The sequence below is a fragment of the Panthera tigris genome, chromosome X (genome assembly GCF_018350195.1).
Source record: "Panthera tigris isolate Pti1 chromosome X, P.tigris_Pti1_mat1.1, whole genome shotgun sequence".
Taxonomy (NCBI): Eukaryota; Metazoa; Chordata; class Mammalia; order Carnivora; family Felidae; genus Panthera; species Panthera tigris.
Window position 1 is genome coordinate 47,581,467 of NC_056677.1, and position 22,382 is coordinate 47,603,848.

The 22,382-nt window shown below is 40.3% G+C and overlaps 1 protein-coding gene across 1 annotated transcript; it reads left to right on the top strand.

Annotated features, from left to right (window-relative positions):
- Positions 1–18,326: 18,326 nt before the first annotated feature.
- LOC122235403 lies at positions 18,327–22,066 on the top strand (the record flags this gene model as incomplete). The annotated part of the gene is given in 7 exon segments (XM_042974696.1): positions 18,327–18,815; positions 18,817–19,164; positions 19,167–19,632; positions 19,635–21,220; positions 21,223–21,739; positions 21,742–22,035; positions 22,038–22,066. Coding segments are annotated over 7 exon segments (3,729 nt in total), but the record flags the coding sequence as incomplete, so codon positions are not given.
- Positions 22,067–22,382: the final 316 nt, after the last annotated feature.

The following is a 22,382-nucleotide window of genomic DNA, read 5'->3' on the forward strand; positions in this document are numbered from 1 at the left end:
GCAAAGAGAGAGAGAAAGAGAGTCCCAAGCAGGCTCTACACTGTTAGCGCAGAGCCCCACATGGGACCCAGACCCATGAAACCATGAGATCATGACTTGAGCTGAAATCAAAAGTCAGATGCTTAATGCACTGAGCCACCCAGGAGCCCCTAAACACTTAATTTTTAAAATTCAATTAAATATTTTGGGATGAGCACTGGGTGTTGTATGGAAACCAATTTGACAATAAATTTCATATATTGAAAAAAAATTCAATTAAATAGAGCTCTTTTATAATTAATGTTGGCAATGCTACCTGGACATAGAAAATATCACACATCTGTACACACATATATAAACACATATGAACAGACAGACAGAGTCCTTGAATCTTCCACTGTAAGATTTTTGTTATGAAACAGTTATTTGCGGAGAAGACACAAGTTTTTTTTTTTTAATTTGCTTAAGTTTCAAATAATCTTTCCCTTTTTTTTCTCCTAAGAATTACCTTCCTGAAGTTGATATTTTAGAGATCACCTAGATAAGAATTCCTGGAAAGGACCAGGTGAGGTATTTACATGTCAAAGGCACTGGGACAAGCCTCTTGAGAAAAATAGGGGAGGCTTTTGTGGTTTTGTGATTGGTAAAAAGGATTGGACTTTGAATTGTTTCTGGAACCACATCTCTGGTCCTATAAAGAGTAGATTTGTAAATCAAGAACAGCTGTTTTTAGTTATTCAAAAATTGGATTGCTATCTGAAGGATATCAAAGGAGTAACACACACATCCATATATGTTGGAATGTCTATTCCCCACCTCTGAGTACATTTGGCTTAGTGGAGAAAGCCTTTGAAAAGTTCTTATCAGGGGCACCTGGGTGGCTCTGTTGGTTAAGCTTCAGACTTTGGTTCAGGTCATGATTTCATGGTTCATGGGTCTGAGACCCACATTGGGCTCTGTGACAGCTGCAGCCTGGAGTCTGCTTCAGATTCTGCATCTTCTTCTCTCTCTGCTCCCACGCTGCTTATGCTCTGTCTCGCTCTCTCTCAAACATAACTAAACATTAAAAAAAAATTAAAAGTTCTTATCGGGATCTGAATTTCAGCATCCATGTTTGCTAACCTCCACAAACAGAGCTACTTAAAAATTCTTTTAAGTCAGTTTTCAACTGAGATGAAACAGAAAAAAACTGGCACTGTTAACCCCATGGACCCAAGAAGCATCTTTCAAAGAAGGTGCAAAAGATATTATCTTCACCAGATCTAGAGGCACTCCCAAAGATCAATAACCAATGACCTGAATTTGGAAAGGGAGGTGCAATGTGCCTTAGATTAGCCTTTGATCTAGAAGTGAAGGATAAGGAGAATCATCTATAGTCTTGGGGTGGTCCTTTTTCAAAAGGTAACTTTACTAATGTTTTCAGAGTGAGAAGGCAAATTATACAGAGGATTACTAGAATGTGTGCTCAAATAAATGAGGATGCAGGGAGCAGTAGAAGTTACCTCAGTCTTATCATCTTTCATTTTAGGTATTTTAATATTGAATTAGCCTTTTGCAATGAAGATTTTAATGAAGTTATTTTGGAATTTTGAAACCTCTTGGAGGCTCCTGCATGAAAATTAAATAGGTATCCCATTATGTTTGTTCAATTTGGGAAACTTTACTTTTAAGTGAACTTCCTCTTTTTTTGATGAAATTAAAGGAATTATTGTCAACTTTATTGGATGTTTAATGGCATAGATTTTTCTTTTTTTAAATATTTAAAAATATTCTCATCAGTTAGAAAAGCATGTTAAACTGTTTACAGAAGAAATGACAAAATATCTTGAATTTGCTTTAAAACAATTCAGTACAAATAGAAGAGGGGATAGATAAAACAACACTGGCAAAATGTTAATAATTGTAACTGAGTGAAGAGTATATATGAGTTTATTAAACTTCTCTATCAACTTTTGTACATTTGAAGTTTTCTGTAATAAAAAGTTAAAAGACAAGCCATAAAAAAAAGGACTTGCACTCTTGTTCTGATTCTGTCATTAACCTCTAAACTTGAGCAAGTCAGATTCACCTTCCTGGGTTTGTTTCCTTATCTGTAACATGTCCATCGAAATGACAAACTTCTAATTTCTGTGGTTCTTTATCTTCCCTTCAATTTGAGATACCTTTTTAAATGTTTTCCAGTTATGTCCATGAGGGGAGGCATTCATAGTATAGGTTGTGTGGAAAGTGTGGAGAGTTCCAGAGGGAAATGGAATCAGAAAAAAACAAGAATTAAATGACTATAATCCAGAGTTTGTGTTATTTTTCTCTGATTGTCTTGAAGTTTTCATTTTATGTATTTATTTTAAGTATCGTTGATATATACTATTACATTAGTTTCAGTTAGACAACCTTGTGATTTGACAATTATAGATGTTACAAAATGCTCACTATGACAAATGTAGTTATGTTTCACCACACAACATTATTACAATGTTATTGACTATATTTCCTATGCTGTACTTTTTATCTTCATGACTTATTTATTTTATAACTGGAAGTTTGTACCTCTTAATCTCTTTCACCTATCTTGCCTGTCACCCAACTCTCCTCCCTTCTGGCAACTACTAGTTTATTATTTGTATTTATGAGTCTATTTCTTTTGTTTGTTCATTTTGGTTTTAAATTCTACACATAAGTGAAATAATATGGTATTTCCCTTTATTTGTCTGATATATTTTACCTAGCACAACACCTGGAAATGGAATTATAGGATCGTATGGCACTTCTATTTTCAGTTTTTGAAAAACCTTCATATTGTTTTCCATAGTGGCTGTATTATTTTACATTCCCATCAACAGTGCACAAGGGTTCCCTTTTCTCCACATCCTAATCAATATTTGTTCTTATTTTGATATTATCCATTTTGATTAGCATGAGGTTATATCTCATTGTGGTTTTGATTTGTATTCCCCTAATGATTACTGATGTTAAGAATCTTTTCATGTGTCTCCTGGCTATCTATATTTCTTTGGAACACTGTCTATTCAGTCACTCTGTCCATTTCCTAATCTTAATATTGCTTTTTTGGTGTTGAGTTGTGAGTTCTTTATATATTTTTGCTTTTGTTTCCCTTGCCTGAGGAGTTATATCCAGAAACACATTGCTAAAGTTGATGTTCAAAAGATTACTGCCCATGTTTTCTTTAGGATTTTTATGGTTTGGGGTCTCACATTTAAGGATTTAATCAATTTTGAGTTTATTTTGGCTTATTTTTTTATTTATTCACTTTTTATCACTTTATTTTATTTCATCATGACATGTGTACTCTTTAATCCCCATCCCCTATTTCCCCCAATCCCCACTCATCTCTCCTTTGGTAACCATCAGTTTGTTCTTTATAGCTAGGAGGCTGATTCTTGGTTTGTCTCTTTCTCTCTTTTTCCCTTTCCTCTTTCATTTTGTTTCTTAAATTCCACATACAAGTGAGATCGTATGGTATGCCTTTCAATGACTTATTTCACTTAGCATTATACACACACACGCACACCACATCTTCTTTATCCATTCATCAATCAATGGACACTTGGGCTGCTTTCATACCTTGGCTACCACAAATAATGCTGCAATAAACATAGGTACATGCGTATGTCTTTGAATTAATGTTTTTGCATTTTTTGGGTAAATGCCCAGTAGTGCGATTCCTGGACCATTAGGTAGTTAGTTCTATTTTTAATTTTGAGGTACCTCCATACTGTTTTCTGCAGAGGCTGCATGAATATGCATTCCTATTAATATTGCAAGAGAATTCCTTTTTCTCCACATCCTCACCAAGACTTGTTGCTTGTGGTGTTGATATTAGTCATTCTGACAAGTATGAAGTAATACCTCATTATAGTTTTGATTTGCATTTGCCAGATGACAAGTGAAGTTGAGCATCTTTTCATGTGTCTGTTGGCCATGAATAGGTCTTCTTTGGATAAATGTCTGTTCATATCTTCTGCCCATTATTAAATTGGATTATTTGTTTTTTGGTTATTGAATTGTATCAGTTCTTTATATATTTTGGGTACTAACCCTTTATCAGATATGTCATTTGCAAATATCTTCTCTCATTCAGTAGGTTGCCTTTTAGTTTTTTTTTTGTTTGTTTCCTTCACTGTGCAGAAGCTTTTAATTTCAATGTAGACCCAATAGTTTATTTTTTGCTTTTGTTTTCCTTGCCTCAGGAGACATATCTAGAAAAATGTTGTTATGGCTGGTGTCAGAGAAATCACTGCCTGTGCTTTCTTCAAAGATTTTTATGGTTTCAGGTCTCACGTTTAGGTCTTTAATCCATGTTGAGTTTATTTTTGTGATTGGTGAAAGAAAGGGATATAGTTTCATTCTTTTGCATGTGGCTGTCCAGTTTTCCCAACACCATTTGTTGAAGAAACTGTAATTTTGCATTGGATATTCATTCCTCCCTTGTCAAAAGTAAATTGACTATATAATTGTGGATTTATTTACGGGTTTTCTATTCTGTTTCATTGATCTATGTGTCTACTTTTATGCCAGTAGCATACTGTTTTAATTACTACCACTTTGCAATAAAATTTGAAATCTGTAATTGTGATACTTCCCGTTTTGTTTTTCTTTTTCATAATTGCTGTGACTATTCGAAGTCTTTTGTGGTTTCATATAAATTTTAGGATTGTTTGTTCTAGTTCTGTGAAAAATGCTGTTGGTTTTCTGATACAGATTGCATTCAATGTGTAGATCACTCTGAATAGTACACACATTTTAACAATATTTATTCTTCCAAACCATGAGCATAAAATGTCTTTCCATTTCTTTGGGTCATCCTGAATTTCTTTAATCAATGTTTTACAGTTTTCACAGTGCAGATCTTTCACCTCTTCAGTTAAGTTTATCCCTAGATATTTCATTGTTTTTGGTGCAATTGTACATGTTATTGTTTTCTTTATGATAGAGAACAAACTGAGGGTTGATGAAGAAGGTGGGTGGGGGATGAACTAGATGGGTAATGGTATTAAGAAGCGTACTTATTAATGATGAGCACTGGGTGTTGTAAGTCATGAATGACTGAATTCTACTCCTGAAACCAATATTGCACTATAAGTTAACTACAATGTAAATAAAATTTTGAAAAAAAAATTAAAAAGATAAATAAAGTTTAAGTTTCTATTTACATTCCTGTTAGTTAACATACAGTGTAATATTAGTTTCAGGTAACAAATTTAGTGATGTGACACTTACATACAACATCCAGTGTGTATCACAACCAAGTGCACTTCTTAACTCCCATCACCTATTTAACATATCCCCCTACCTACCTCCCCTCTGGTAGCCATCAATTTGTTCTCTGTAATTAAGAGTCTGTTTCTTGGTTTTCCTCTTTTTTTCCCCCTATGATTATTTGTAGTTTCTTAAATTCCACATATGAATGAAATCATATGGTATTTTTCTCTGACTTATTTCCCTTAGCGTATTACTCTCTGACTCCACCCACATAGTTGCAAATGGCAAGATTTCATTCTTTTTTATGGCTGAGTAATATTACATTATATATATATATATATATATATATATATATATATAGTGCCACCTCTTCTTTATCCACTCATCAGTCAATGGACACTTGGGCTATTTACAAAATTTGGCTGTTGGAGATAATGTTGCTATAAACATTGGGAAGCATGTATCCCTTTGAATTAGTATTTTTTATCCTTTGGGCAAATACCTAGTAGTGCAATTGCTGAATCATAGGGTAGTTATTTTTTTTTAACTTTTCAAGGAACCTCCATACTGTTTTTCACAGTGGCTGCATCAGTTTGCATTCCCACCAACAGTTAAAGAGGTTTCTCCTTTCTCTAAATCCTTGCCAACAACTGTTGTTTCTTGTGTTGTTGATTTCAGCCATTCTGACAGATGTGAGGTGATATCTCATTGTAGTTTTGATTTATATTTCCCTGATGATGACTGATGTTGAACATCTTTTCATGTGTCTGTTGGCCATCTGTATGTCTTCTTTGGAAAAATCTCTATTTATGTCTTCTGCCCATTTTTTTTTTTGAGGGAGTTGGGTATTGAGTTTTATAAATTCCTTATGTAAATGTGATTGTTTTCTTAATTTCACTTTCTGATGCTTGATTATTAGAGTATACGAATGCAACAGATTTCTGTACATTGACTTTATGTCCTGCAACTTTATTAAATCCATTTTTCAGTTTTAATACGTTTTTGGTAGAGTCTTTCAAGTTTTCTATATATAGTATCATGTCATCTGCAAATAGAATTTTTCTTCTGCCTTACCAGTTTAGATGCCTTTTATTTCTTTATGTTGTCTAATGTCTATGGCTAGGACTTCCAGTACTATGTTCGATAAAAGTGGTGAGAGTGAACATCCTTGTCTTGTCCCTGATCTTAGAGGAAATACCCTCAGTTTTTCACCATTGAGTAAGACGTTGGCTGTGAGATTTTCATATAAGGCCATTATTATGTTGAGGTATATTCCCTTTATATATCTACTTTGTTGAGAGTTTTTATCATGCATGGAGGTTGAATTTTGTCACCTGCTTTTTCTGCATCTATTAGATCGTCATATTTTTCCCTTCATTTTGTTTTTGTAGTGTATCACATTGAATGATTTGCATATACTAAGGCATCAGTTCATCGCTAAATAAATCATACTTGATTGTGTTAAATGACCATTTCAATGCATTTTTAAATTCACATTGCTAATATTTTGTTGGGTATTTTTCCATCTCTGTTTATTGGAGATATTAACCTGTAATTTTTTTTTCTTGTACTTTCTGACTGGCTTTGCTATTAGAGTAATGCTGGCCTCATAGAATAAATTTGGAAGTTTTCTTTTCTATTTTTTTTTGAATGATTTGAGAAGGGCAAGTATTCACTTTTCTTTTAATGTTTGTTGGAATGCACTTGTGAAACCATCTGGTCCTGGACTTTATGTTGGGGATTTTAAGAGTACCAATTCGATTTTGTTACTAGTAATTTTTCTGTTCAGATTTTTTCTTTTTGATTCTTTTTGATTCAGTTTTATGTTTCTAAGAATTTATCCATTTCTACTAGGTTTTGCAATTTGCTGGCATATAATTTTCTATAGTAATCTCATAATTCTTTGTATTTCTGTGGTGTTAATAACTCCTCACCTTTCACTTCTGATTTTATTTATTTGAGTATTCTCTCCTTTTTTCTTGCTTAGAGTATGGCTAAACATTCTCAATTTTATCTTTTCAAATAATGATCTCTTAGTCTCAATGATCTTTTGTATTGATTTTTTATTCTCTATTTGATTTATTTCTGTTCTTACATTTATTGTTTCCTTACCTGTACTAACTTTTGGCTTTGACTGTCCTTTTTCTAGTTTATATCATGTGAAGTTATATCGTTTATTTGAGATTTTTCATGCTTCTTAAGGTAGACTCCAATTGCTATAAACTTCTCTCTTAGATTTGCTTTTGTTGTGTCCCAAACATTTTGAACTGCGTTTTTTTTCTGTTTTCATTTGTCTTCAGATATTTTTTCTTCACTGATTTCTTCATTGACCCATTTTTTATTTAGTAACATGTTATTTATCCTCCATGTCCTCATCTAGACACAGGATCAATAAAGAAACAAGGGCCCTGAATGATACATTGGATCAGATGGACTTGACAGATATATCTAGAACTCTGCATCCCAAAGCAACAGAGTATACTTTCTTCTCGAGTGCACATAGAACATTCTCCAAGATAGATCACGTACTGGGTCATAATACAACCCTTCATAAGTATACAAGAATTGAGATCATACCATTCACACTGTCAGACCACAATGCTATGAATCTTGAAATCAACCACAGGAAAAAGTCTGGAAAACCTCCAAAAGCATGGAGGTTAAAAAACACCCTACTAAAGAATGAATGGGTCAGCCAGGCAATTTGAGAAGAAATTTAAAAATATATGGAAACAAATGAAAATGAAAATACAACAATCCAAATGCTTTGGGATGCCGCGAAGGCAGTCTTGAGAGGAAAATACATTGCAATCCAGGCCTATCTCAAGAAACAAGAAAAATCCCAAATACAAAATCCAACAGCACACATAAGGAAACTAGAAGCAGAACAGCAAACACAACCCAAACCCAGCAGAAGAAGAGAAATAATAAAGATCAGAGCAGAAATAAACAATATAGAATCTAAAAAAACTGTAGAGCATATCAATGAAACCAAGAGTTGTTTTTTTGAAAAATAAACAAAATTGATGAACCTCTAGCCAGGCTTCTCAAAAAGAAAAGGGAGATGACCCAAATAGATAAAATCATGAATGAAATGGAATCATTACAACCAATCTTTCAGAAATACAGGCAATTCTCAGGGAATACTATGAAAAATTATCTGCCAACAAACTGGACAACCTGAAAGAAATGGACAAATTCCTAAGCACCCACCTACTTCCAAAACTCAAACAGGAAGAAACAGGAAACTTGAACAGACCCATAAACAGCAAAGAAATTGAATCAGTTATCAAAAATCTCCCAATAAATAAGATTCCAGGACCAGATGGCTTCCCTGGGGAATTCTACCAGACATTTAAAGCAGAGATAATACCTATCCTTCTCAAGCTATTCCACAAAATAGAAAGGGAAGGAAAACTTCCAGACTCATTCTATGAAGCCAGCATTACTTTGATTCCTAAACCAGACAGAGACCCAGTAAAAAAAGAGAACTACAGGCCAATATCCCTGATGAATATGGATGCAAAAAATCTCAATAAGATACTAGCAAATCGAATTCAACAGCATACAAAAAGCATTATTCATCATGATCATTTGGGATTCATTCCTGGGCTGCAGGCCTGGTTCAACATTTGCAAATAAATCAAGGTGATACATTACATTAATAAAATAAAGATAAGAACCATATGATCCTGTCGATCAATGCAGAAAATGCATTTGACAAAATTCAGCATCCTTTCTTAATAAAAACCCTCGCGAAAGTTGGGATAGAGGGACCATACTTAAACATCATAAAAGCCATTTATGAAAAGCACACAGATAATATTATCCTCAATGGGGAAAAACTGAGAGCTTTCCCCCTGAGATCAGGAACACGACAGGAATGTCCACTCTCACCGCTATTGTTTAACATAGTGTTGGAAGTTCTAGCATCAGCAATCAGACAACAAAAGGAAATCAAAGGCATCAAAATTGGCAAAGATGAAATCAAGCTTTCACTTTTTGCATATGACATCATATTATATATGGAAAACTCGATAGACTCCACCAAAAGTCTGCTAGACTGATACATGAATTCAGCAAAGTCACAGGATACAAAATTAATGTAAAGAAATCAGTTGCATTCTTATACACTAATAATAAAGCAACAGAAAGACAAATAAAGAAACTGATCCCATTCACAATTGCACCTAGAATCATAAAATACTTAGGAATAAATCTATCCAAAGATATAAAAGATCTGTATGCTGAAAGGTATAGAAAGCTTATTAAGGAAATTGAAGAAGATATAAAGGAATGGAAAAACATTCCATGCTCCTGGATTGGAAGAATAAATTTTGTTAAAATGTCAATGCTACCCAAAGCTATCTACACATTCAATGCAATCCCAATCAAAATTGCACCAGCATTCTTCTCGAAGCTAGAACAATCAATCCTAAAAATTGTACGGAACCACAAAAGACCCTAATCAGCCAAAGTAATTTTGAAGAAGAAGACCAAAGCAGGAGGCATCACAATCCCAGACTTTAGCCTCTACTACAAAGCTGTAATCATCAAGACAGCATGTTATTGGCACAAAAACAAACACATAGACCAATGGAATATAATAGAAACCCCAGAATTAGACCAACAAAAGTATGGCCAACTAATTTTTGACAAAGCAGGAAACAATATACAATGGAAAAAAGACAGTCTCTTTAACAAATGGTGCTGGGAGGGCTAGAGAGCAACATGCAGAAGGATGAAACTAGACCACTTTCTTATACCATTCACAAAAATAAACTCAAAATGGATAAAGCAACTGAATGTGAGACAGGAGACCATCAAAACCCTAGAGGAGAAAGCAGGAAAACATCTCTCTGACCTCAGCCGCAGCAATTTCTTACTTGACACATCCCCAAAGGCAAGGGAATTAAAAGCAAAAATGGACTGTTGGGACCTCATGAAGATAAAAAGCTTCTGCACTGCAAAGGAAACAATCAACAAAACTAAAAGGCAACCAATGGAGTGGGAAAAGATATTTGCAAATGACATGTCGGACAAAGGGATAGTATCCAAAATCTAGAAAGAACTCACCAAACTCCACACCTGAAAAACAATCCAGTGAAGAAATGGGCAGAAGACATGAATAGATACTTCTTTAAAGAAGACATCCTGATGGCCAACAGGCACTTAAAAGGATGCTCAACGTCACTCTTCATCAGGGAAATACAAATCAAAACCACACTGAGATACCACCTCATGCCAGTCAGAGTGGCTGAAATGAACAAATTAGGAGACCCTAGATGCTGGAGAGGATGTGGAGAAATGGGTACCCTCTTGCACTGTTGGTGGGAATGCAAATTGGTGCAGCCACTCTGGAAAACAGTGTGGAGGCTCCTCAAAAAATAAAAATAGATCTACCCTATGACCCAGCAATAGCACTGCTAGGAATTTACCCGAGGGATACAGGAGTGCTGATGCATAGGGGCACTTGTACCCTAATGTTTATAGCAGCACTTTCAACAATAGCCAAATTATGGAAAGAGCCTAAATGTCCATCAACTGATGAATGAATAAAGAAATTGTGGTTTATATACACAGTGGAGTACTACATGGCAATGAGAAAGAATGAAATATGGTCTTCTGTAGCAACGTGGATGGAACTGGAGAGTGTTATGCTAAGTGAAATAAGTCATACAGAGAAAGACAGATACCATCTGTTTTCACTCTTGTGTGGATCCTGAGAAACTTAGCAGAAGGCCATGGGGGAGGGGGAGGGAAAAAAAAGTCAGAGACAGAGGGAGCCAAACCATAAGAGACTCTTAAAAAACTGAGAAGAAACTAAGGGTTGATGGGGGGGGGGGGTGTGGGAGGGAGGGGAAAGTGGGTGATGGGCATTGATGAGGGCACCTGTTGGGAAGAGCACTCGGTGTTGTATGGAAATCAATTGACTATAAATGTCATATTAAAAAAAATGTTTGGAAAGCTAGAAAAAAATGTCTATTTTGTCTGATGTAAGTACCAAAACTGGCTGAGTTTTAAAGCTCACAAAGTTAAGTCCCACTAAATCAGTGTATGCAATGCGATACATTATGGGGTCTTGCTTTCTCAGGGCAGGTACCCAGGGCCAGGTTGCTCAGTATGGTGTGTGAATTCCTCACTACTCCATTCTTACTATATCCCTTCATTTGTGGGTAGTTGCATTGGGTGTTTGGTTCCTGAGTGCATCTCCTCACCTCTTACCCTTTTTCATATGGCCTTTTTTCCATGACTAGCTGTGAGACATATATTTTCTAGTCTTTCGGTTATTTTCAGAGTTAGTTGCAGTACATGTAGTTGTTGCCTTGGTGTGCCCATGGGAGGAGGTGAGCTCAGGACCTTCCTACTCCACTATTTCCTTCTCTCTCTCTCAAGTGTCCTTCTTAAATAAGTGATCTTATCTAATTGGATTGTTCCTAATTGTGGCAATTTAATTCTAGGTTGTTTTCAGTAAGACTTTGCTGTTTTTGTAGATATTTACAGCTTCTAGGACCACAGTTTTTAGACATAAAATAAACAGTTTTGCCTAAAGGTGGCACTCTCAACTCTGGATTTTAAGATTTTATTCATTTACTTATTTATTTATTGCTAAGGCTTTGAGTCTCTGACAGTTGAACTATTACATAAAAGTGATGTGCCACCAGGCTGGAGACTGTGTGGTGTTTTACAGTGTACCTATTTGCATGGGCATTTTCTTGAGGTTAGGCTGTGTCAACCTAACTCATTCCATGATCAACTTATCCTAATATAAGGGTCTTTTTGTTAAGTGGTATACACACTAACAGCTCTTAAATGCTTGATCAATGCCACCAATTTTTTCAAGTTTTTCTTTTTACTCCTTTTTTTTTAGTTTTATTTATTTAGAGAGAGAGAGTGTGTGTGCAGGGAAGGGGCAGAAAGAAAGGGAGAAAGGATCCCAAGCAGGCTTCATGTTGTCAGCATGGATCTTGACACGGGGCTCAAAACCATGAATTGTGAGATCATGGTCTGAACTGAAATCAAGAGTCAGACACCTAACCGACTGAGCCATCCAGGCACCTCTCTTTTTACTTCTGATATTCCCATTAACAATTATTTTTTATTTCCAAAAAATAAGAGAAATAAACATGTGTACCTTAATATATCAGCAGTAATCAAGAGATTTTTACTACTTCCTGGCCACAGATTAAGGCCCTGTGCACACCAACAATTCTTTTAGAATCTTTAACTGGGGAATGAATTTATCCAGCAGAACTCAAGAAATTCAAGCTAAAGACTGGGGGCTCCACACTGCTACTAACAGTTCCCACATGGATCTTCTGGCAGATTTAAAAGCTGAGAGTTTTTCACTCAAAAACTAGGGATTTCCAGTCTGAAACACTAAGGACTTGACTCTTGGTACAGTCATCTACCAGCTAAAGCTGACCTGCCCTGTATTGGAAAGCCAATTCTATTGAGAACTTGACACAAAGAAAGAAGAGCTGAGAACTGAGAGGTACTTACTCATAGCTTTCAGAAACAGTAAAAAGGGTAACTGAAAGGAGGTTTGCAAACACCATACCTGTGTTTCTCACTGTCCCTGAGTGTTGTCATAAGTTTACTTCAGATCTCAATACTGCTGATAAATATGTTAAAAAAAAATCATTCAAATAGTAAATTTGAAGATCTAATTGGGTTTATTCAATGATTCATAAATCAGGCAGCATTCCATTTAGGAAATAAAAAGGAGCTCCAATAAGGTGTACAAAATGAAAGCATTTTGTATAATCAGAAGGTATGGGAATGAAGAAGTAATAAAAGAAAATATTATTTTAGGCTAGGTCATCTTTCTTTGGGGGAAGGGTGGACATCTATCATGCAGATTACCTCATTAGTGTTGGTCAAAAAATTCCAGACTTATTAGTTTAAAATTCCATTTCTGGGAGAGACCAAAAGTCCAACAAGCTAGGTATTAAGTCTTGGTTGGCTGGCATGGGGCTTAGTACAAGTGACACCATTTTGACCTGTTTTGTTTTGTTTTGTTTTGTTTTGTACCAAACCTGACTCAAGAAGAAACAAATAATCTGAATGGACATGTGTCTTAGTCCATTCAGACTGCTATAACAAAAGTATCATAAATGGATGATTAAAAATAACAGAAATTTATTGCCCACAGTTCTTGAACATAGAAGTCTAAGATCAAGATGCCAGCATGGTTGTGTTCTCATGAGAATCCTTTTGTTTGTTTGTTTGTATACAGTTGGTATCTTTTCAATGTCCTCACATGGTGGAGAAGGCTAGGGAGATATGCAAGTCATCCTTTATAAAGTACGTTTATAAGGGCTCTATCTTTATAACTTAGTCATGTCGATGAAGACTTTGCCTTTATGACCTCATTTTTTTAGTACCATTACCTTGAGGATTAGAATTTCAACAAAAAAATTGGGGGGGGGGGGCAGTGGGAGAAAAAAACGTTCAGACCATTGAGTTCCGTCTATGGCTACCCAAAATTCATGTCCTTCTTGCATCCAAAATGCATTCATTCCATCCCACTAGCCCCAGAGTCTTCATTTGTTCCAGTATTTACTCAAAAGTTTAACTTCAAAGGTTTATCTTAAATATCATCTTAATTTAATATGGGTGAGATGTTTCATCCTTGAACAAATTGGTCTTAAGTTATGAAATTGTGAATTCAACAGTTATGTGCTTCCAAATACAGTGGTGGGACAGGCATAGGATAGACATTCCCATTCCAAAAGGAAAGGATAGAAGATTAAAAAAGGATTAACTTGTCCCAGGAAAGTCTAAACTCTAGTGGAGCTGTTGGAGAAGTAAATAAAATACATCAAAGATGGCCGATGGGGCTAAAACAAACTCTGGTCTCTAGAGACCTTCTCCAGGTTTTTCTTCCTTTGTTTGCTGTGCGGTGAAAACCCCCACAGATATGGAGGCTGTCAGCTATAAATTACCCTCCCCACTTGCATTGTGGGCTCAGACCTTTGGAGAAACAGTCTCCTCTGAGCCTGCCAGTGTTAAATAAATCTCCAATCCACCAAGATCTCCGAGTGCTGCTTGGTTTTTCCGCCAGCGTTGCAGCCTGGTTCTGTAACAGAGCAAACAACCCTAAACCCCAAGGCCTCAAAGCCTAGCCTTTCAGGCCCACTGGGGTTGTCATCACACCTTCTGGATACATTGGGGTTGGATTTGGATCTCCAAGGATCTAGGTAGCTTTGCCTCTATGGCTCTGCATGGTAATATCCATGCAGCAGTTCTCAGGGGTTGGAATGGAGTGCCCATATCTCTCTCAGGCTGGAAATTCATTCCCATTGATGAGGGAGCATAAAGCAGACTGAGGGCAAAATACAAGCTAACCCCCATCCTAGGCCCAGGTGGGATATGTGTGATATTCCTTAGACACTCTTGGTTGCCCAAGAACAAAGGAAAACAAAGAAAACAAGTGGTTAACTGATAGAGATCATGGAGACATGAGTCATGGAGACATGAGTCTCCATCTGTTTGTAGATATTGTAGTAAATTACAAGAATAAAGGTAATCTTATCACAAGCCTAATATCTAGGAACCTATAGACTCAGTTTCCTGGAGCCCCAACATAGTGATATGGGGAACAAAGGCAAGAAGGAAATGGCAGGTAAAATTAAATTTCCTTATACCTGCAGCCCATTGACAAATACCTGAGGCAAAAACAGAGGATAACATTTCTCCAGTAACCCCTTACCATCCTAATGTTAATGCCTTACTAGAGGAAAAACAACCTTAGCTTGACAATAGCAAGGCCTCAGGTGTCTTAGGAGTCCTCTTTAGCATATCAAAGTCCCTCTGGAGGCCTCCCTTTTGACTTTACTTCCCCCAACATCATAATATATAAGGAGCCACTCTTCACAACCCCAGTGCACCTCTTCCTGCCCAGAAGTCCTGTCCTGTGATTTAATAAAATCACCCTTTTGCACCTAAGATGTCTTAAATAATTCCTTCTTGGCCATTGCCTATGGAGTCCCCACCATCACCCCCAAAACCTCATCACCATGGCCCTATCAGTCAATGGTCCCTCCATAGCAGCAGCCCTCTTCCTGGATTGCATGCTTACATTTCCCAGAGGCTCCATTCTAGAAATCTAGGTGAATAGAACAATGTTCCAATGCCTTGTGGACCCTATGCACCATGTGTATTCAAGGTTTACTGCTTGTGCCCTCTGGAGAAGTGGCTGCCCTGAACCTAACTGCACCTGGGCCCTCCAGAGCTGAACTTGTTGAGTCCTAGGAGCCTGGTGGTAGAATACAAGGACTATCATCTTGAAACTTTTCTGCCCACCACAGGCAGAAAAGCCTGTGATAGGAGAAGCAGCCCTGATGATCTCCACAACACAGTTGGGATCATTCTCCCATGGTTTGGACAATAGGTCCTAGCTTATATTATACGGCTTGCTAATCATTCCATTGTCATGATGAATAGCTCCTACTTTCTTTTAAGATGGCCTATCCATACTAGTATACTTAATCAAATTTAGTCACACCCTCTAGATTCTCTCCCAAGCAAGTTTTTTTTTTCATTCTGTTCTATGTTGGCAGAGTAAAAACTTCCCAAATTTTGAAGTCCTGCTCTTCTTATATTAATAATTTCACGTTAAAGTCATTTCTCTCTTCTCACATTTTTTAAATAATCATTCAAGAGAAACCAGGCTACTCCTTCAAAGCTTTGCTTAGAAATTTCCTCAGCCAAACATCCAATTTCATTGCTCACAAGTTCTACCTTCTACAAAACACTAGGACTCAATTCAGCCAAGTCCTACTTTATAACAAGAATTGCCTTCCCTCCAGTTTTCAATACATTTCTTATACCTGAGACCTCATCAGAATGACCTTTACCATTGGTATTTCTACCAACATTCCATTCACAACAACTTAGATATTCTCTAAGAAGATAGAAAGCCTCTTCTTTCTGGATCCTCACCAGAATTGCCTTTAAAGATCTATCTGTTCATGGCATGTAAACTTTTTCTAGAACTCACTTACATGCTCTTCCAGCCTCTGCCCATCATCTAGTTCCAAAGATGCTTGCACATTTTTAGTTATTTCTTATAGTACCAACCTCACTCCCAGTACCAATTTTATGTTAGTCCATTAAGGTTGCTATGACAAAAAGAACATAAACAGGATAGCTTATAAACAACAGAAATTTATTTTTTCAGCTGTGAAGGATGGAAAGGACAAGATCAAGGTGCCGGCTTCGTCATATTTTCTAGTAAGAGCTCTTGTGCTAGCTTCAGCTGCACATATACTAGTGACAGCTGTCTTCCTGCTTCATAGCCATTATCTTCTCACTGTGTCCCCACATGATAGAAAGGGTTATATTGCTATGTGGAGCCTCTTTTATAAGGGCACTAAACCCACTTGTGAAGCTCTGTCCTTATGAATTCATCATTTCCCAAAGGTCATAATTCCCAATAATTTAGGATTCGAATTTCAGCATATAAATTTTCATGGCGGGGACACAAACATTTAGACCATAGTAAAGTGTTAGAAGAAATGACATTAAATTAGTGAAAGGGCGGGCCTATGCCGGCTGACTCCATCTTGTTCTGTGTCCTTCACCTTGACTATACCTCCTCCCCTTGAGTAACCCTCCCCCCCCACTCACCTGCCTAACAGGACTCGGACCCTCCCTTAGACAATCGGCTGAGGCCACAGCTATTACCTCACCAACTGCCCCTAGGCCCCAATAAAACCTTTGTCCTTTTGAAACTTGCTCTTTCTCCCCGGTATCTCACTGCTGCATCGGTGCAGGTAGGGGATTGAGCTTGAGCTAGCTCGAATAAAGGCTCTTTTGCTTTTGCATTGGACTCAGCTCCCTGGCAGTATTTGGGGATCACGAATTCTGGGCATAACATTTGGGGGCTCGTCCAGGATCCCCAAGACCCCTGAGGGACCCCCAACCCGGAGAGCCTGACTGGCCAAGGTTAGTGTCTGTTCGTTCTGTCTTTTCTGTGTGAGCTCATTTCTGAAATTCTGGTAGTGCCCGACGCAGTCTAAGTGGACGCACTGGAGGACCACGGGCCGGGAGTTTTGGAAGACGTTCTGATCCTCCCTTTTGGAGGGACATGGAATCCCCTCATCGGTTTTGGAGGGACATGGAATCCCCTCAAAGGTCTGAGACGAGGTGGGTCGCTCCTGCCGGTCGGCGTGAGGCCGTCGTTTAGCTTTCGGTTTTGGAGGGATGTGGAATCCCCTCATCGGTTTTGGAGGGACATGGAATCCCCTCAAAGGTCTAAGCTAGCTTTCAGTTTTGCTTCCATGGAGTTGGAAGACTTTCTAGGGGCCCTCTGTTTGTCTGCTTTTGTGTTTCTCTGTTTTGTTCTGTGGACTTACTGGACTTACTGGACGGATGTTATGGGACAGACTCAGACTACTCCTCTAAGTATTATGATTGATCACTTTAAGGATGTGAGGGGAAGAGCTAACAACCTCAGTGTGGAAGTCCAAAAGGGTCAGTGGCAGTTTTTTTGTTCTAGTGAGTGGCCAACTTTCAATGTCGGATGGCCACCAGAGGGGACCTTCGACCTCCCTACCATCTACCGAGTCAGGAGTATCATCTCTCTGCCTAAGACGGGCCATCTTGATCAGCTCCCTTACATTATCACTTGGCAGGACCTTGTAGAAGACCCACCCTCTTGGCTTAAGCCCTTCCTAGTCCTGCTCCCTCCGGAGCCAAAACCCATTCTTGCTTTGCAGGGGACAAAGAAGAAGAAAAGTCTTACCCAGCCTTCAGTACCCCTCCACCCTGTCCTACAAGGGGGGACTGAAGAAGAATTAATTTTTCCTCCCCCATATAACCCCTCTAGGATGCCGGAAGAACACCATTCTCCCCCTCTGGGGGAGGCAAACACTGTTCCAAGAGTGGGAGGCAGAAATGCTCCAGTGGGAAACCCGCCCTTTACCAGACAAAGGGCTCAGAGGGAGCAATCCGCCTCTGCTGCTGACTCCACTATTCTGCCCCTGCAAGCCACCGGACCCCCAGACGCGGAGGGGAATCAGCCCCATCACTATTGGCCTTCTGCCACTAGTGACCTCTACAATTGGAAAGCTCAGAATCCTAAGTTTTCTGAGAAACCAGCAGGGCTTATTGATTTATTAGACTCTGTTCTTTTTACCCATCAGCCCACGTGGGACGATTGCCAGCAGCTTTTGCAGGTCCTGTTCATGACTGAAGAAAGAGAAAGAATCCTCAATGGGGCCCGAAAACTAGTTCCGGGTGCAGACAGGAATCCCACCACCAACCAGGCTCAGATAGATGCCTCCTTCCCTTTAACTCGGCCCCAGTGGGATTTCAACACAGCAGAAGGTAAGGAGAGGCTCCAGGTCTACCGCCAGACTCTAATGGGGGGTCTCCAAATGGCTGCTAGAAAGCCAACCAATTTGGCCAAGGTAGGAAATGTACAACAGGGAAAAGATGAATCTCCGGCTGCCTTTTTAGAACAGATCATGGAGGCATTCCGTACCTATACCCCCATGGATCCAAAGGCTCTGGAAAGCAAAGCTTCTGTTATCATGGCCTTTGTAAACCAATCGGCCATAGACATTAGGAGAAAATTACAGAAAATAGATAGCCTAGGAGAAAAAAAGTCTGCAGGACTTACTGGTGGTAGCCGAAAAGGTATATAATAACCGGGAGCCTCCTGAGGACAAGCAGGCTAGTGCCATGGCAGCTGCCAGCAGTAAGCAGACTCGAGACCTGGCCAGAATACTACTAGCTACCACTGCTGACTCCCCTGAAGAACAAGACTGCTGTCTCCGGCAGCTGGCAGACGATGCAAGGAAAGGTAAAGGAACCACCAAGGGGGGGAAGCAGAGGCTGCAGAAAGATCAGTGTGCATACTGCAAGGAGATAGGGCATTGGGCCCGAGATTGTCCGAAAAAGGCCGGCGGGAAGGGAAGCAAGACTGATCGAGTAAAAGTCCTAGAGCTAGATGAACTGATTAGGGGAGTCGGAGTTCGGACCCTCTCCCCAAACCCAGGGTAACTCTTAAAGTGGAGGGGACCCCTGTTGACTTCCTTGTCGACACTGGAGCAGAACATTCAGTCCTCCGCACCCCACAAGGAAAACTAGCCAGCAAGAAGTCCTGGGTACAAGGGGCAACTGGTATGAGCCAGTATTCATGGACTACCTGAAGAATGGTAGATTTGGGGACGGGACGGGTATCCCACTCCTTTATGGTAATACCAGAATGCCCCTACCCGCTGTTAGGATGGGACTTACTGACCAAGATTGGAGCTTATATAACTTTCAGACAAGGGGGGCCTCAGGTCACCGATGGCAAGGGCCACCCCATCCAGGTCCTGACCATGAAACTGGAGGATGAATACCACCTCCACCAGGAGGCGCTCCCAAGAGAGGATAATATAGACAGATGGCTACAAGAATTCCCCTTGGTTTGGGCAGAGATGGGGGGATAGGACTAGCCGCTCACAGGACCCCGGTCCTGGTAGAGCTCAAGCCAGGAGAGAGTCCGGTAAGTATCAAACAATACCCCATGTCTCAGGAGGCCCGGAAGGGGATCCAGCCACACATCCGGAGACTACGAAGCCTAGGGGTACTAGTTCCTTCCCAGTCTCCCTGGAACACCCCCCTACTGCCGGTCAGGAAGCCTCACACAAATGACTACCGACCAGTACAAGACCTCCGGGAAGTAAATAAGAGGGTCATGGACATACACCCAACTGTTCCCAACCCATATACTCTCTTGAGCTCCTTGGCTCCCTTCAGGGTCTGGTATACTGTACTAGGTTTAAAGGACGCCTTCTTCAGTCTGCCGCTGGCACCCCAGAGCCAACCCTTGTTTGCCTTCAAGTGGCATGATCCGGAGGAGGGCTACAGTGGGCAACTCACCTGGACACGGCTACCTCAGGGATTCAAAAATTCGCCCACCATCTTCGACGAGGCACTACAGGAGGACCTGGGTGAGTACAGAAAGGAGCACCCTGGCCTCACCCTCCTACAGTATGTAGATGACATCCTGATTGCTGCTGACATGGCCAAAGACTGTGAGCGAGGGACCCAGGACCTGCTGGCTACCCTGGGGGCCTTAGGGTACCAGGCATCCATGAAGAAGGCTCAGATATGCAGGGAGAGGGTAAGTTACCTGGGATATATCCTGGAGGGTGGACAGCGGTGGTTATCAGATGCCAGAAAAGAAACTGTCCTAAAGATCCCTACTCCCACCTCCCGAAGAGAAGTAAGGGAATTCTTAGGATCAGCCGGCTACTGCCGCCTCTGGGTTCCAGGTTTTGCTGAGATCGCCAGGCCCCTATATGAAGCTACCAAAGAGGGGGAAACATTTAAATGGGCTGAAAAAGAAGAAACTGCCTTTAATCAGTTAAAAAAGGCCTTCCTAAGTGCCCCAGCCCTGGGCCTACCAGACATTACGAAGCCCTTCCACCTCTTTGTAGACGAACATAAGGCAATAGCAAAAGGGGTTCTAACTCAAGCCTTAGGCCCCTGGAACCGCCCAGTGGCTTACCTGTCCAAGAAACTAGACCCAGTGGCTGCCGGCTGGCCGCCATGCCTAAGAATTGTTGCTGCGACAGCACTCCTAGTCAAGGATGCAGACAAACTGACCCTAGGACAGGAGATCTGGATCACAACCCCATACGCCATTGAAGCGGTCCTGAAACAGCCTCCTGATAGATGGATGAGCAACACATGTATGACTCATTACCAGAGCCTCCTACTCAACCCTCCATGAGTGCAGTTCCACCCCAGTGCAGCCCTCAATCCTGCAACCCTGCTGCCCGACCCTGACCTAGGTGCTCCAATACATGACTGTGAGGGAATCCTGGAACAAGTACAGGGATTCTGGATGGACTTGACCGACCGGCCTCTCCCCGATGCCAAGGCTACTTGGTTCACTGATGGCAGCAGCTTTGTGCGAGATGGACACAGGTATGCGGGTGCAGCGGTGGTCACCGAAACGGACACCGTATGGGCAGAGGCTCTACCCTCCGGAACGTCAGCCCAGCAAGCAGAGCTCATATAGCCCTCACCAAGGCGCTGATGCTGGGAGCCGGAAAGCGGCTTAACATCTACACAGACAGCCGTTATGCATTTGCCACAGCTCATATTCATGGGGTAATTTATCAGGAGAAGGGGTTACTGACAGCAGAAGGACGGACTATAAAAAATAAGCAGGAGATACTTAACCTGCTTACGGCCTTATGGCTTCCTGCCAAGCTAACCATTATCCACTGCCAAGGGCACCAAAAAGCTGATAACCCAGTAGCTAGAGGTAATCAAAAGGCTGACCAGACAGCCAAAGCAGTAGCCCTTACTTCAGTCCCCACCATGACCATACAACTACCGGACCCAGGAGACCCAGTTTTACCAGACCAGCCCAAATACTCCCAGGAGGAGTTACAGCGGATCAAGAAACTCCCCATGGCCCAGAAGATAAAGGGATGGTGGTATACACCTAACAAGGAGCTCATGCTGCCAGACCGGCTCGGAGTTTCAATATTAGAGCACATGCATCAGTCTACTCACATGGGGCCTGAAAATTAAAAGACTTAATCCGACATGCCAGAATCAAGATTCACCAACAGGACACCAAAATAGAGCAAGTTGTATCTGTCTGCAAGACCTGCCAACTCACCAACGTGAGGGCCCCATCAAATAAAAAAGGAACCAGGCTCAGAGGCACCAGACCAGGAGCCCAATGGGAAGTCGACTTCACTGAAGTCAAACCAGGAAAGTATGGTTATAAATATCTTTTAGTATTTACAGACACCTTCTCTGGCTGGGTGGAGGCATACCCAACCAAGCATGAAATGGCTCAGACGGTGGCTAAGAAGCTACTAGAAGACATCTTACCCAGGTATGGTTTTCCTGCCATGGTAGGATCAGACAATGGACCAGCTTTTATCTCGCAGGTAACACAGGCAGTAGCCAAGGCGGTGGGGGCAAACTGGAAATTACATTGTGCTTATAGGCCCCAGAGCTCAGGACAGGTAGAAAGAATGAATAGAACCCTAAAAGAGACCCTTACCAAATTAACCATGGAGACTGGCGGGGACTGGGTGACTCTCCTACCATACGCCCTTTACCGGGTTAAAAACACTCCTTACACTCTGGGTTTTACTCCTTATGAGATCATGTTTGGCAGGCCACCCCCTGTTATTCCCAACCTTCGAGCTGAA